The 13,523-nt window shown below is 46.4% G+C and overlaps 1 protein-coding gene across 5 annotated transcripts in view; it reads left to right on the forward strand.

The window, feature by feature from the left end:
• Positions 1-499: 499 nt before the first annotated feature.
• The window catches only part of DOCK5 (dedicator of cytokinesis 5), a 234,970-nt gene continuing 221,946 nt past the window's right edge, over positions 500-13,523 (forward strand). For all 5 annotated transcript variants that reach the window (XM_015144994.3, XM_028852472.2, XM_001107224.5 and 2 more), the window contains exon 1: positions 500-756. In XM_015144994.3, coding sequence (XP_015000480.3) covers positions 714-756 — 43 coding nt within the window. In that variant the 5' untranslated portion in view covers positions 500-713. The remainder of the gene's footprint in view (positions 757-13,523) is intronic.

Here is a 13,523-nt window from a genome sequence, read left to right on the forward strand (position 1 = left end):
GCTCCAGGGGGTAAAGGCAGAAGTCAACTGCTCATTCATTCAACAAATATTTATTGCGCGCCCGCTTAGTGCCAGGCACCGGAGGCGCCCCGGGGCAAGAAACCGCTCTTGCTGATCCCTTTCCGCTCCCCAAGCGTCCGGCGCGCGCCGTGGGAGCGCAGCCCGCATCCCTCGCCCACCGGCCGCCCGGCGTGGGTGTGCCCGGCGCCTCCAGCGCAATCCTCGGTCGGGAGCCCGACCGCAGGGACCCCGCCTCCGGGGTATCAGCCGGGTGGGGAGGGCAGGGGAAAGGCAAAGCGCCGCCAGCGCCAAAGTCCCGCCGGCCCGGGAAGCCGCTCCCGGGAAGCGCGCGAGGCGGAGCCGCAGTCGGTCCCCGCCCGGCAGAGCTCAGAAAGCGGCGCGGGCGGGAGAGGCCGGGCGCCCGCGGCTCGGAGGCGGCCCCGGCGGGCGGAGGGCGCGGCCGGCAGGAGGGGCCGGGGCGGCGCCGGGAGGGGCGCGCAAGGCTGCGCTGCAGCCCGGCCCAGCAGGTGACCGCGGGCGGCGCGGGCACTGGCGCGGGCGGCGCGGCGGGGAGGCGGCCAGCGCAGTCCAGCGAAGTTTGGCGGAACATGGCGGAAGCGCCCGGGGCACGCAGGAGCGCGGCGCGGCGGCGGCCGGAGCCGGAGGAGCTGTAGCAGCCTTAGTCGCCGCCGCCGCGGGGCGAGGTCGCCGCCATGGCCCGCTGGATCCCGACCAAGAGGCAGAAGTACGGGGTTGGTGAGTGCGCGCCCCACCTGGTCCCTGCCCGGCCCACGCGGCCAAGTTCGCGGACAGCGGCCCTGCCAGGTTTGCCCAGAGCCCGGCGGAGGACCCCGGCCGGGGGCTCGGCCCGGCTGCGCAGCTCTGGGATTCGGGGGCGGTCGGATCCCTGACCAGGGAGCGCCGATGGGGAAGTCGCCCAGGGTTTGGGGACGCCGAGTGCTTCCAAGTGCAGTTGAGCTTCGGGACAGTAATCCCGCTCTTGCATCCCAAGCTCCGGCACTTCACACCGGAGAAATGTCAATGCGAGGGGGCGCGCCTGTGTGCCTCGCCCCCGTGCGCCCAGCGTGGGTTTCACCCGGGAGTAGGTGGCCCCCGGGGTCGGCACATGGGCTGGTGCTCGTGGTCCCAGTGCTTTCTGGCCCCACTTTCGTAGGTTCTTCTCAGACGCCCCTTAAGTGAGGAGTTGAGGGTGGAGAGCCGCCCTGCCCCCTTTCCTCCAGACCCTGGGATCTTGATGACAGTTGTGAACTGGATGGAAACTAGAGTCGTGGTGTGGAAGTGATGGAAGGGACAGGAAGTTGTGGCACGGGAAGGGGGTGGCTGGCCCCTGGGGCTGTTTGTGCGCACTCATCTCCTAACGGAGCCTGGCTGGAGAGGGTGTAACGCTGCCTTCCGGATCCTGAGTTTTATCCTGGAGACGAGAAGAGGACATTTTTATTAAGGAAACGGTGCCAGACCCCGTGCTGGGCACTTGGCATCACGAACAGCGGTGCTGGAGAGCCCCGGGTTGTGCGCAGGGGGTTGCTGGTGGTGGTGCTTTGATTCCGAAACAATGAATGTGCGGGCGTTTTGACCCAGGTGGAAAGTCAGGCTCCTTTGGCTTTTTATCAAGGATTGAGGTTATTGAGGGCCTGTGGGAAGACTTCTGCCCTGAGCGGGGTGATTACAGTGGCCGTTAGACCTGGGGTGATTCCCTACAATAAACACAGCTGAGTGTGTTGCGAATTTTATCACTTCCTCTCAGGTCCATTTGGCCTGTTTGTAATTTAATCTTTGACTTTACTCCCTTACTGAAGTCCTGTTTTTCCTCACCTCACTGGTTAGTGAAGTGCAGTCTCAATTAAGAGCTACTCTACGTGCCTAGGGGCTTTTCAACTCTGTGGCCAGGAGTCAGGGTTTTTTGTTGTTGTTTGTTTTGTTTTTTAACAGTCTCATGATTACTACATTATTCTTAGGTTGCGATCCTTTATATATTTATTATTCTTTGTTTTCCCTCAGTTCAAAAAGTATTCTTTTTTGCTCTTAAGTTGCTTTTAGAATCTTAGTCTCTCCCTTAGCTGCACCTCAGGAAAGGGCTCTTCTTTTTTTTTGGTTGGTTTGTTTTTGAGAAGGACTGACTGACGAGGTAGTCATACTCTATTGCCCAGGCTGGAGTGTAGTGGCGCAATCTCGGCTCGCTGCAACCTCCGCCTCTGGGTTCCAGCAATTCTCCTGTCTCAGCCCCCGCCCCCCGCCCCGAGTAGCTGGGATTACAGGCTTGCATCACCACACCTGGCTAATTTTGTATTTTTAGTAGAAACCGGGTTTAGCTCTGTGGGCCAGGCTGATCTCAAACTCCTGACCTCAGGTGATCCGCCTGCCTCGGCCTCCCAAAGTGTTGGGATTACAGGCGTGAGACACCTCACCCGGCCACTAGATGAAAGCATATTTAACAATGCCTAATAACTATGGCAATGTTATCAAATCTAATTTTAACAGGATTAAAAGCCCTTTTCAAAACTGTTGAGGGTAAACATGTTTCACAAATGTGGTTTTTATTGCCATAGTCCTAGGAGCAAGTATAATATGTTTTTAATTTTTCGTTTGCATGTTCTGGAGTCAGTTTACTGTGTCACTTACAGGTCAAGAAAAATATTTGGGCCAGGTGCGGTGGCTCACATCTATAATCCCAACAATTTGAATGGCAGAGGCAGGAGGATTGCTTGAGCCCAACAGTTCGAAACTAGCATAGCAACATAGCAAATGGGTCTTTACAATAAATACGAAAAAAATGTAGCCGGGCATGGTTGCCTGAGTCTGTGGTTCTAGCTACTGAGGAGGCTGAGGTGGGAGGATTGCTTGAGCCTGGGAGGTTGAGGGTGCAGTAAGCCCCCATCACAGCACTGCACTCCAGCCTGGGTGATACTGTGAGACCTGATCTAAAAACAGCAAAAACAAAACAAAACAAAAAGAACTATGTGTGTGTGTGTGTATATATACATATGTATATGGAAATATGTGTGGAAATTGTGTGTGTGTGTGTGTGTAAAATATTTGGATTGCATTTCCAGGGCCTAGGTGTTAGGAAAATTGCTCCAGGATATAATTCTGAACACTTATTTTACCAGACATAGATTCTGGTTGGTCTGGGTTTGGCAAAAGGACCCACAGTTAGGATAAATTAACTGAAGAGAGTAGTGTCCATTGCTTATTCCTAAAACTCATCATTGTTTTTTGTCACCTTCTTGCTTACATTTCTGTCACCTCTCTGCTTGGAAGCCTCTCATGGTCAACAGGATAAAGTCTGAGCCTGACTTCCAAGGTTCCTACAATCTGGTTCAGCCTATCTTCAGCATTATCTCTCAAGGCTTCTTTCACTAGCTCTCCAATGCAGACCAACTGCCCTTCCCACTGTTGTGCAATATACCCTGCAGAGTCCCTCCTTTGGGACTTTGCTCCCATTGTGCTTGTCCCTGCCAGGAGTGCCCTCCCAACTCTGCCTCAGACAGCTCACCTTTCCTTGAGGGCTCAAATCCATTCCTACTCTCTCCTTCAAATTTTCTATTTGTCAGACTGTCCCAAACCTTCATGCTTCTTCTTTACAGTTCCTGGACTGTGCCATCCTTGGGTTCGGTGAATCAGACCATTATGGTTTTGTATACCTAGCACTCAACGGGTGTACCAGGTATTGGTACCTTCAGTCTGCTTGTCCTTGATGTTGGGGTGCTGTTCTAAAGCACAGTAACCTAGCTTCTCTGGTGATTGAATGTGGTTTTTTTCTCTTCTTTTTCTTCCCATTAGGCATAACATCTCATTCACCCCAATATGAGTTTAATTTTGTTTGGTTAGATGGAGGAAGGGAGAGCCTCCACTCTGTCTTTATCTCTGCAAGTAAGAGAATGAGATATTCTGCTGAGAAAACAAGGAAGCATGGAGCAGACAGACTTGCTTAAATATAGTTGGGAAAACTGGCTTTTTGGACTTTTCTAAGTGTCTACTGGACAGATTTGGTTTCTGGGTGAAGAAACCGTAGAATAGTCATGTTGAAGCATTTGGATGACTATTCCGTGCTAGCTATGACTTTGCCTGTTGTGCTGTAAGAGAAGTGTGCCTCTGCAGAGCTTCTCTGTGTGAGGATAGAGCTTTGGGCTCAGTTTGAATTGTGCCTGCTGAAGCTGGCAGTCGCTACTGTCATATTTTATCTTGGTGCCACTCTTGGCTGTTCCCGACGTATCCTAGACGTTTCTACAGGGACTGAAATGCAGCCTGTCTGGGCTTTCTTAGTTCTTAAACAGCAGTGTTGGCTCCGGCTTTTAGCATTAAGTGGGTCTCAATGGTTTGTGTGTGTTATCAAGTGAGGTGACTGATCCATTTGATTCTTTAAACTGATGGTGCTCTAGTACCCCTGTGTGAAGTGCTCAGTGGCTAAGTGTTCTTCCCTGGAGATGTGGAAAATGTGCTTTTTTCTCATCTTTTTTCTTTCTTTGTTTCTGTTTTCTCTCTCTGTTTTTTTTTTTTTCTGTCTGAGCATATGAAGATATAAAACACTTTTAAGCAAACATTAGTGATAAATATCCAGAATAGTCTGATTATAAAAACATTTATTTTCAAGTTTGCTTCCACACAAGCTGTTTATGTAAAGAACAGCCCCCGATTAGATTGACTATGGATTCTTTGCAAAGCTTTTGTTTTTCTTTTCTTTTCTTTTTTTTTTTTTTTTGAGACAGGGCCTCACTCCACAGCCCAGACTAGAGTACAGCATGATCATGGCTCACTGCAGCCTCCCACCTCAGCCTTCCAAGTTGTTGGAACTGCAGGTGTGCACCACCATGCCTGGCTTAAGTTTTTTGATTTTTTAAGTTTTAAAAAAATTATTTTAAAGATGGGGTCTCTCTCTATTGTCCAGGCTGGTCTGGAACTCCTGGCCTCATGTGATCCTCCAGCCTTTAGCCTCCCAAGTTGCTGGGATTGCAGGAGTGAGCCGTGAGCCTGGCTGATTTTTTTTCTTTTCTTCTGAGACGGGGTCTCACTCTGTCACCCAGGCTGGAGTGCAGTGGCTCAATCTTGGCTCACTGCAGCCTCCACCTCCTGGGTTCAAGCAATTCTCCTGCCTCAGCCTCCTGAGTAGCTGGGATTACAGGCGCCCACCACCATGCCCGGCTAATTTTTATATTTTTAGTAGAGACGGAGTTTCACCATGTTGGCCAGGCTGGTCTGGAACTCCTGACCTCATGTGATCCGCCCACCTTGGCCTCCCATAGTGCTGGGATTATGGGTGTGAGCCACCATGCCTGGCCCAGAATCGTGCTTTTTGCTAATGTCCTCAGGTATGTGGTTTCCCACCTGATTCTTCTCCACTATGGATATCATATTCCATAGACTATAGCTGGGGTGGCAGAACTGGGAGCGACCTCAGGGAGTAAGCATCCTTTCCTTTAAAAGAGAGGAACTTGGTGCCTGAAGAGATTAAGTGAATTGCTTAACACCAAGGATTCTTGCCTTTTTGGTCACATGAATCCTTGGCAATCTGGTTAAGCCAGCAGACCCCTTTCTTAGAATGTTTTTAACTGCGTAAGGTATGATACAAAGTTCCAAGTCACTGCAGAAATAAAAATTAAGTAAAATACAAAGGATTGAAAATGAAAACAGCTGTATTGAAATACAGCTATGAAGATGTTTTCCAAAGTTCGTGATATTGCAATATGTGTACTTCTTTATTAATGCATGAAGTACCAAGATCTAGTGACAGGTGTAATAACTACCATAATTTTGAATTAGTTATGAGCACATATGATTTTTCAAGATATCTGCAGTAACCATAATATGATATAAAAATCCCTGTGATTTTTATTGGTGACAGTATCACAGGCGCTACTAGTGCAATCATGGTTTGTTGGTTACAGTCGTAAAGTAAGTGCTGAATGTCAGAAAATAGAGATGTAACTTTTTTTCTTATTCAAGTCTGTGTATCCTCTGGATTTGACAGATTAAGTATCCTTGGCTGAGGATCACATAGCTAATTAGTTACAGTACCATCTGAGCAACACAGTGATACTTGCTGACCACCTCTTTACACATAACACTGTGCTGGATATTATGTAATTATAATGACCTGAAGAAGGCCTGGCCTTAACTTGGTCATGATTTAACAACATTGAGGCTAGGAACAAAAGGAAAAGAGAATTAGTATTCACTGAGAACTTCCCTTGTGAGGTACCATTCTGAACCCTTTATTTTAGTATGTTCCAGGGACATGTGGAGTCTTGGAGACACTTTCGGAATGTGTGTGTGGGGGGCGGGGGGGGGGGAGTGGTCCATGAAATTAAAACTTTCTTTTTGCCATAATACTAAGACATTATCGGCCTGTTTACATTCTCATTCTCTTGTTAGTGTCTTGTGGAGTTTTCCAGAGGCTTTGCAAAGTGCGATATGGCCACCGATGGAATGCAGAGGCAGCTATGAAGACCCAGCTGCCTATAGTGAAGTCAGACATTAAAGAGACTTCCAAATATGCAAAACAAAGCCACACTTCTAAGTGTTTTTGTTTGAGAAAATAGTTCTGTTCATTGAAAATATGTATTTTTATAAACATGTATTGGATTTATCATAGTTATTTTAAATTAAGTACCAAATACTTTTTTAATGTTTCAGTTTGAACTTCTGATATGGTAAGTCGTGATAGATGTCACCCACATAGACAGAAGCTCTTTGGGGGTTCTCAGTAACTTTAAGCAAGTAAAGGGTTCTGAGACAAACATTTGAGCTGCTTTACCTGATATTTCATTAAATCATGGTGGCAGTGATATGAGATGCTGTTGTCCCCTGTTTCTGAATAAAGGAAACAAGGTTTGCAGAAGATGAGTTTCTCATCCATGGCCATGTAATCTCCAAAAACAAAATCTTTATCCCATGTTGTATTTCCCAAGTTCCACTTGTTCATCGTCATCTTGGTTTTGTCATGTCCAGGTACCACTGTGTAGCAGCTTCAGGGCTATTGCCATACCCATTTCCATCTGTATTTTTTCTTTCTGTTTTAGGAGACAGGGTCTTGCTCTGTTACCCAGGCTGGAGTGCAGTGGTGCAATCTCAGCTCACCGCTGCCTGGACCTCCTGAGCTCAAGTGATCCTCCCACCTCAGCCTCTGGAGTAGCTGGAACTGCAGACACACACTACCATACCTGGCTAATTTTTGTTGTTGTTGTTTTTGTAGACATGGGGTCTCACTATGTTGCCCAGGCTGGTCTTGGACTCCTGGGCTGAAGCAATCCTCCCACCTTGGCCTCCCAAAGTGTTGGGATTACAGGCGTCAGCCACCACGCTCAACCTATACTATTTGCTATGTTATATTTTCTTCATATTGTCTGCTTGTTTTCTTTTTTAAATTTTAGCAGTTACTGAAAAAGAAAGCCTTACATTTCTACCACTACTTGCTGTAGGAAAGAAACAATTGTAAAAGTGAAAGCAACAAAAATAAGAGCGGTGTATTAGATTCTGGTTAGATACTGCTGCTGTCAAGCCTAGAGCCTCAGACCTGCTTTTTCTTCATTAAAAAAGGAGGAAGCTGATGCCCAGTGGAATCTTTCTCTTCGGTATAGTGTCCATTCTCATTTTTCATGGTAATTATGTTCTTTTTAGTCACAGTGAACACTGAGTTAGTGAATACTGACCCGTTGCTCCTCGGGGAGAGGCAGGGTTCCTGTGAGCCTCTGGTCACAAACTTTTCATCAGCCTATCAACACATAACCTTATTTTATGTGTGTTCATGTTTAAAGGTATCTTATTTAACATATATAGTTGGTTCACTAACATTGAGCTCATGGCAAAAAGCACTGTAACTCATGCCTGAATGAAGAAACTTACCTAACGTGTATTTTTTTTTAAGGCACATTACAGCTTTTTTTGCATTTAGGAACTTAGCACTGTAGCACTATGCTTGGGATCATTTTAAATAGCAAAATCACCAGCAAAAAGCACAAACATGAGGCCAATGTGGTGGTTCACACCTGTAATCCCAGCATTTTGGGAGGCTGAAACGAGAGGCTCCCGTAAACCCAGGAGTTTGAGACCAGCCTGGGCAACATTGTGCAACCCCGTCTCTACAAAAAAATACAAAACATAGCTGGGCATGGTGGCATGTGGTTGTGGGCCCAGCTACTTGGGAGACTGAGGTGGGAGGATCATCTGAGCCTGGGGAGGTCAAGGCTGCAGTTTGCTGTGATTGTGCCACTGCAGTCCAGCCTGAGTGAGCGAGTGAGACCCTGCTCAAAAAACAAACAAACAAACAACAACAACAACAACAAAAACACAAAAATAAGTAAAATATGGCAGTAAATAGACCACAAAAAGACACTTCTTTACAATATGCGAGCTGAAACAAGAATGCAGAGCGTCACCTTGCTCACTCTCAGCTAGGAACTTGTGTAGGAGTATTGGTTTTAAGGTTTCATATGCATTTTAGTGAGTAGGTGAATTCACAAATATGGAGCCTGTCAACAATGAGGATCTACTGTAGTTCCGCAAAACGATAATTGAAGCTGGGCGCGGTGGCTCATGCCTGTAATCCCAGCACTTTGGGAGGCTGAGGCGGGTGGATCACCTGAGGTCAGGAGTTCGAGACCAGCCTGGCCAACACGGCAAAACCCCATCTCTACTAAAAATGCAAAAAAAAATTAGCCAGGTGTGGTGGTGCACACCTGTCATTGCAGCTACTAGGGAGGCTGAGGTAGGAGAATCGCTTGAGTGCAGGAGGCGGAGGATGCAGTGAGCCAAGATCACACCCCTACACTCCAGCCTGGGTAACAGAGCAATTTCATCTCAAAAAAGTGAAAGATCATTGAAAATGGAATCACTTCCATTCCCTATGGGTGTTTTTGTTCACAGATTGGATGCAGTTGATTTTACTTCTGGAAACATTTTCTTCTCTAGACTTTCTCTAGACTTTTGATCCCATTTCTCCATGGTTTTCCTCCTATATACCCACCATCCCTCCTCCCTGCCTTCCTTCCGCTTTGCCAGAACTTTAAGTCTTGCCATAGCCTGGCTGGCTTTTCTGTCTCCTTTATCTACCTGCTACCAAGTGATCTCATCCCCTGCCCTGGCTCACTCCCATTCATTTGCTGCAGCCTTCCACATTGATAGCCCCAGACCCCTTCCCTGTGCTTTGGAATCACATCCAGCTGTTCACTGGGCATCTCCCAGTGGCTTTAACAGGCAGTCCCTGCTTCCAGGACGGAAGTTTGGATCCTCTCTAACCTCAGAACTGCACTTTCCCCAGTTCTTTGCTATCTGTCCAGTGGCCCAGGCAGAACACTAAGTCACCCCACATTCCATCTGTCATCAAGTTCAGCCCTTCCTCCAAAATACGTGCTCAGATTATCGCTCCTGATGTTTCCATTTCAACGCAAGCCTGCATTAGCTTCTGCAGGGCTACTGCAATGGTATTTATTTATTTATTTTCTTTTGGAGACAGAGTCTCGCTCTGTCACCCAGACTGGAGTGTAGTGGCACATTCTTGGCTCACTGCAACCTCCACCTCCTGGGTTCAAGTGATTCTCCTGCCTCAGCCTCCCGAGTAGCGGGGACTACAGGTGTGCATCACCACACCTGGCTAATTTTTGTATTTTTAGTAGACACGGCATTTCACCATGTTGACCAATCTGATCTTGAACTCTTGACCTGAAGTGATCCACCTGCCTTGGTCTCCCAAAGTACTGGGATTACATGCATGAGTCACCACGCCCAGCTGCAGTGGTCTTCTAACTGGACTCCTTACCTTTTTTTTTTTTTTTTTTTTTAAGATGGGCGTCTTGCTTTGTCGCCCAGGCTGGTCTTGAACTCCTGGTCTCAAGTGATTCTCCCGCCTTAGCCTCACAAGTGCTGGAATTACAGGCATGAACCACCAAGCCCAGCCAAGAGGAACTTTTTAAAGGCAAGAACTTGACGTTGCCACCTCCCTGCTTCCACTTTCCCATTGCAGTTGGGATGACACTGAAGTTCCTGGTCATGCCCTCCAGGCCCTGTGGGATCAGACCTGCTGCCTACCTCTTTCCCTTCTGCATTCCAGCCACACCAGCTTTATTTCTGGTTTTTGAACTTGCCAAGCTCAGTTTGACTCAGGACCTTGGCACTTGCTCCTCCCTCTTGTGGAATGTGTTTCCCTAGATCTTTAGATGTCCAGTTCTCTGGTCGTATTCAGATCTTCCTTCAAATAATCCCTGCTTAGAGAGAGCCTTCTCTGAGAAGAACCCTAGCTGCATGATCCCGCCTCCTTGCCGACACCTCAGAATGTCTAGCCCTTTTCCTTTATTTACTTGTTAGTGTTTACTGTCTGTCTCCCATACTAGAATGTAAAGTTATGAGGACATGAACTCTTTTTCATCGGTATGCCCCAGCCCTTGGAATAGCACCTGGCTCATAATAAGTCCTCAGTAAATATATGCTATGTGAATAAAGGAATGCTGACCCCATCATCTATTTAAATTCATCTTGCTTACCAGCAGCAGGATTTTGCCTACACTTTGGAAAATACCACCCTATGTGTGTTGCCCATGAGAGAAGATTCGAAGGCATAGAGAAAGGGATGTTCAAGTAATAGAGAAAATAGATTTAATAGACTGCATAAGCAAGAGATTATGTGAATCCTGTGGGGTGGGCGAGGACCTAGAATCATAAATGCTGCATTATTAGATGGAAGTGATGGGATTTGCTTTTTTATTTTTTGGTTATTATTTACGGAGGCTTTATGGAGGAAGGGGCATTGCAGACTTGGCTACCAGGAAAGAAAATGCTTGACCATGTGGTGCACAGGGTTTAGGAGGTTCTGAGTCATTGGGTTGGTGCTGTGTTGAGCACGTAAATTGGAAAGGAAAGAAGGTGCGATCTCATGGAAGAAACAAGACATTTAGATTTATCTGTTATTTCCCATTTCCAATACAAGGAGTTGAGATTCCTTATAAAAAGAGCATATGTACTGTACACTCAGTAATTAAAGAAAAGGTCTGAGAAATCACAAGTAATTTGGAGAAGAAGAAAAAGTAATTTAGAATACTGTTTGAAGCCATGGTTACTCAAACATTAGTCTGTCTGTCATATAGCCATCATGTTAGCTGAAAATATAAATTAATTTGTGTTTTTCTCTTCATCTAAATTTCAAGAGACACATCAGTGGAGCTTGAATGTAAGGAATCAAATCTCATTGTACTTAATTTTACCATAAATCAAAGTTTTCTAACTTCTAGCCTATTTCCAGCTGTATTCAATGCAATGACATTATAATTATAATGCAATGCATATAAAAGATTTTGGTACTTTCAAAAGAATTTTTTAAAAAGGAACAATCCAGTTCTTTGGAATGAGTTGGAGTGGAATTGAACCACATAGTTTGTTCTTCACTAAATATTTTGGCTGGGCACAGTGGCTCATACCTGTAATCCCAGCACTTTAGGAGACTGAGGCTGGAGGATTGCTTGAGCCCAGGAGTTTGAGACCAGCCTGGGCTACATAGTGAGACCCTGTCTATTATTTAAAAAAAAAAAAATTAGTAGAAGGAAAAATCGTTTTCCCCTTCCTCAAACAGGTAAAAACACCCAGAATATGCCTACTCTCCGAGGACATTACAGGACATAATAAGCCCTTTGGGAGTCCTTTGACTGATTTATAGCTACACCAGCATACCTCAGGAATAATGGATTTTTTATTGTCAAGCTTTATAAAAGTGTTTTTTGAGAAATTATTTTGAGGCAGAGATGCGGATGAGCATGTTGATTGTATTTTTCCAAGTAATGTTTGGGCCATGTCCTCTCAGAGCCTGGGCTCACTCAAACGATTGTGTGAATGCTGGCAGCCACTTCCCAAGCAAGAGACAGAAGTGGGCTTTGTCTTTCACAAAGCTCTGTGCCATTGCAAAGCCACTGTTGTTCGAACGGGTTCATGGTCATTATCCACCTTTTCCCAAATGTGCCATTTGCTCTCATATTTCCATAGCTGATTAAACCCTGTCACTGTCCACATCAGATGATAGTTGGACCCCAAAGATGCCCTCTCTCTAATGATCATGAATGTCTTTGTCTTTTATTATTATTGTTATTATTGTTTTGAGAGGGAGTCTCGCTCTGTTGCCAGGGTGGAGTACAATGGGATGATTTCGGCTCACTGCAACCTCCACCTCCTGAGTTCAAGAGATTCTCCTGCCTCAGCCTCCCAAGTAGCTGGGACTACATGCATGTGCAACCATGCCCAGCTAATCTTTTTTTTTTCTTTTCCCTGAGACAGAGTCTCGATCTGTTGCCCAGGCTGGAGTGCAGTGGTGTAATCTTGGCTCACTGCAAGCTTGACCTCTCGGGTTCACTCCATTCTCCCACCTCAGCCTCCTGAGTAGCTGGGACTACAGGCGCCTGCCACCACACCCAGCTGATTTTTTGTGTTTTCAGTAGAGATGGGGTTTCACTGTGTTAGCCAGGATGGTCTCGATCTCCTGACCTCGTGATCTGCCCACCTCAGCCTCCCAAAGTGCTGGGATTACAGGCGTGAGCCACCGCGCCGTGTCTTTGTCTTTTAAAGCTGCTTGAGGGAAGGAAAATGCAGTGGAGACTGATTCCCTCTTGAAAATAACTCTTTGCTGACTCAGCCGAGGTGCATTAAAATGCACCCTCCTGATGGGTTTGTTACCTGTGTACCTGCAACAAGTTGCATCGTATTTGGTTTGTACTTTCTGTGAGCCTGGAACAATGTGGCTCTCATGACCCAGTCTTCCCTGCCAGAGACCAGGTATAAGACTAAGTCACGGCCAGACATGGTGGTTCACACCTGTGATCCCAGCACTTTGGGAAGTTGAGGTGGGTGGATCACCTGAGATCAGGAGTTCGAGACCAGCCTGGCCAACATGGTGAAACCCCCATCTTGACTAAAAATACAAAAATTAGCTGGGCACGGTGATGTGTGTCCGTAATCTCAGCTACGCAGGAGGCTGAGGCACAAAAATCACTTGAACCTGGGAGGCAGAGGTTGCAGTGAGTTGAGATTGTGCCACTGCATTCCAGCCTGGACAACAGAGTGAGACTCCATCTCAAAAACAAACAAACAAACAAACAAAAAACTAAGTCATAGGTAAGACTCAGTTGTCAAAATCTAACAGTTTTGCCCTCTTGTATGTAGAATCAGAAGATACTAAGAGCCAGAGTTTGTAAGTATTACCTCTTGGTTAACACCCTTGTTTTATCAGAAGAAAAAAAGCCCCAGAGACATCAGATGACTTATCTGAAAGTCACACCGCTAGTAGCAAATTTTTGTTTCAACTTGCTGTCTTCTAGCTGCTCTCTTTATTTACAGCTCTGGAGAGAGGTTTGTTAATCAGATCTCCTTAAAGGTTCGAAGAGTAAATTCTCCCCTCTCCATCTGAAGGGGAAGATTCCTGTGTCTCCTGGGTTTTTTCCAGGTGGAGGTTTTGTTATAAGTAAGGTTCAGCTGTTAAATACCTTCCCCTTTTTAAGAGTGCTGGGAAGGAAGTATGTTTGGGGAGGTTTGAG

This window comes from Macaca mulatta, chromosome 8 (assembly GCF_049350105.2).
Source record: "Macaca mulatta isolate MMU2019108-1 chromosome 8, T2T-MMU8v2.0, whole genome shotgun sequence".
Classification (NCBI taxonomy): domain Eukaryota; kingdom Metazoa; phylum Chordata; class Mammalia; order Primates; family Cercopithecidae; genus Macaca; species Macaca mulatta.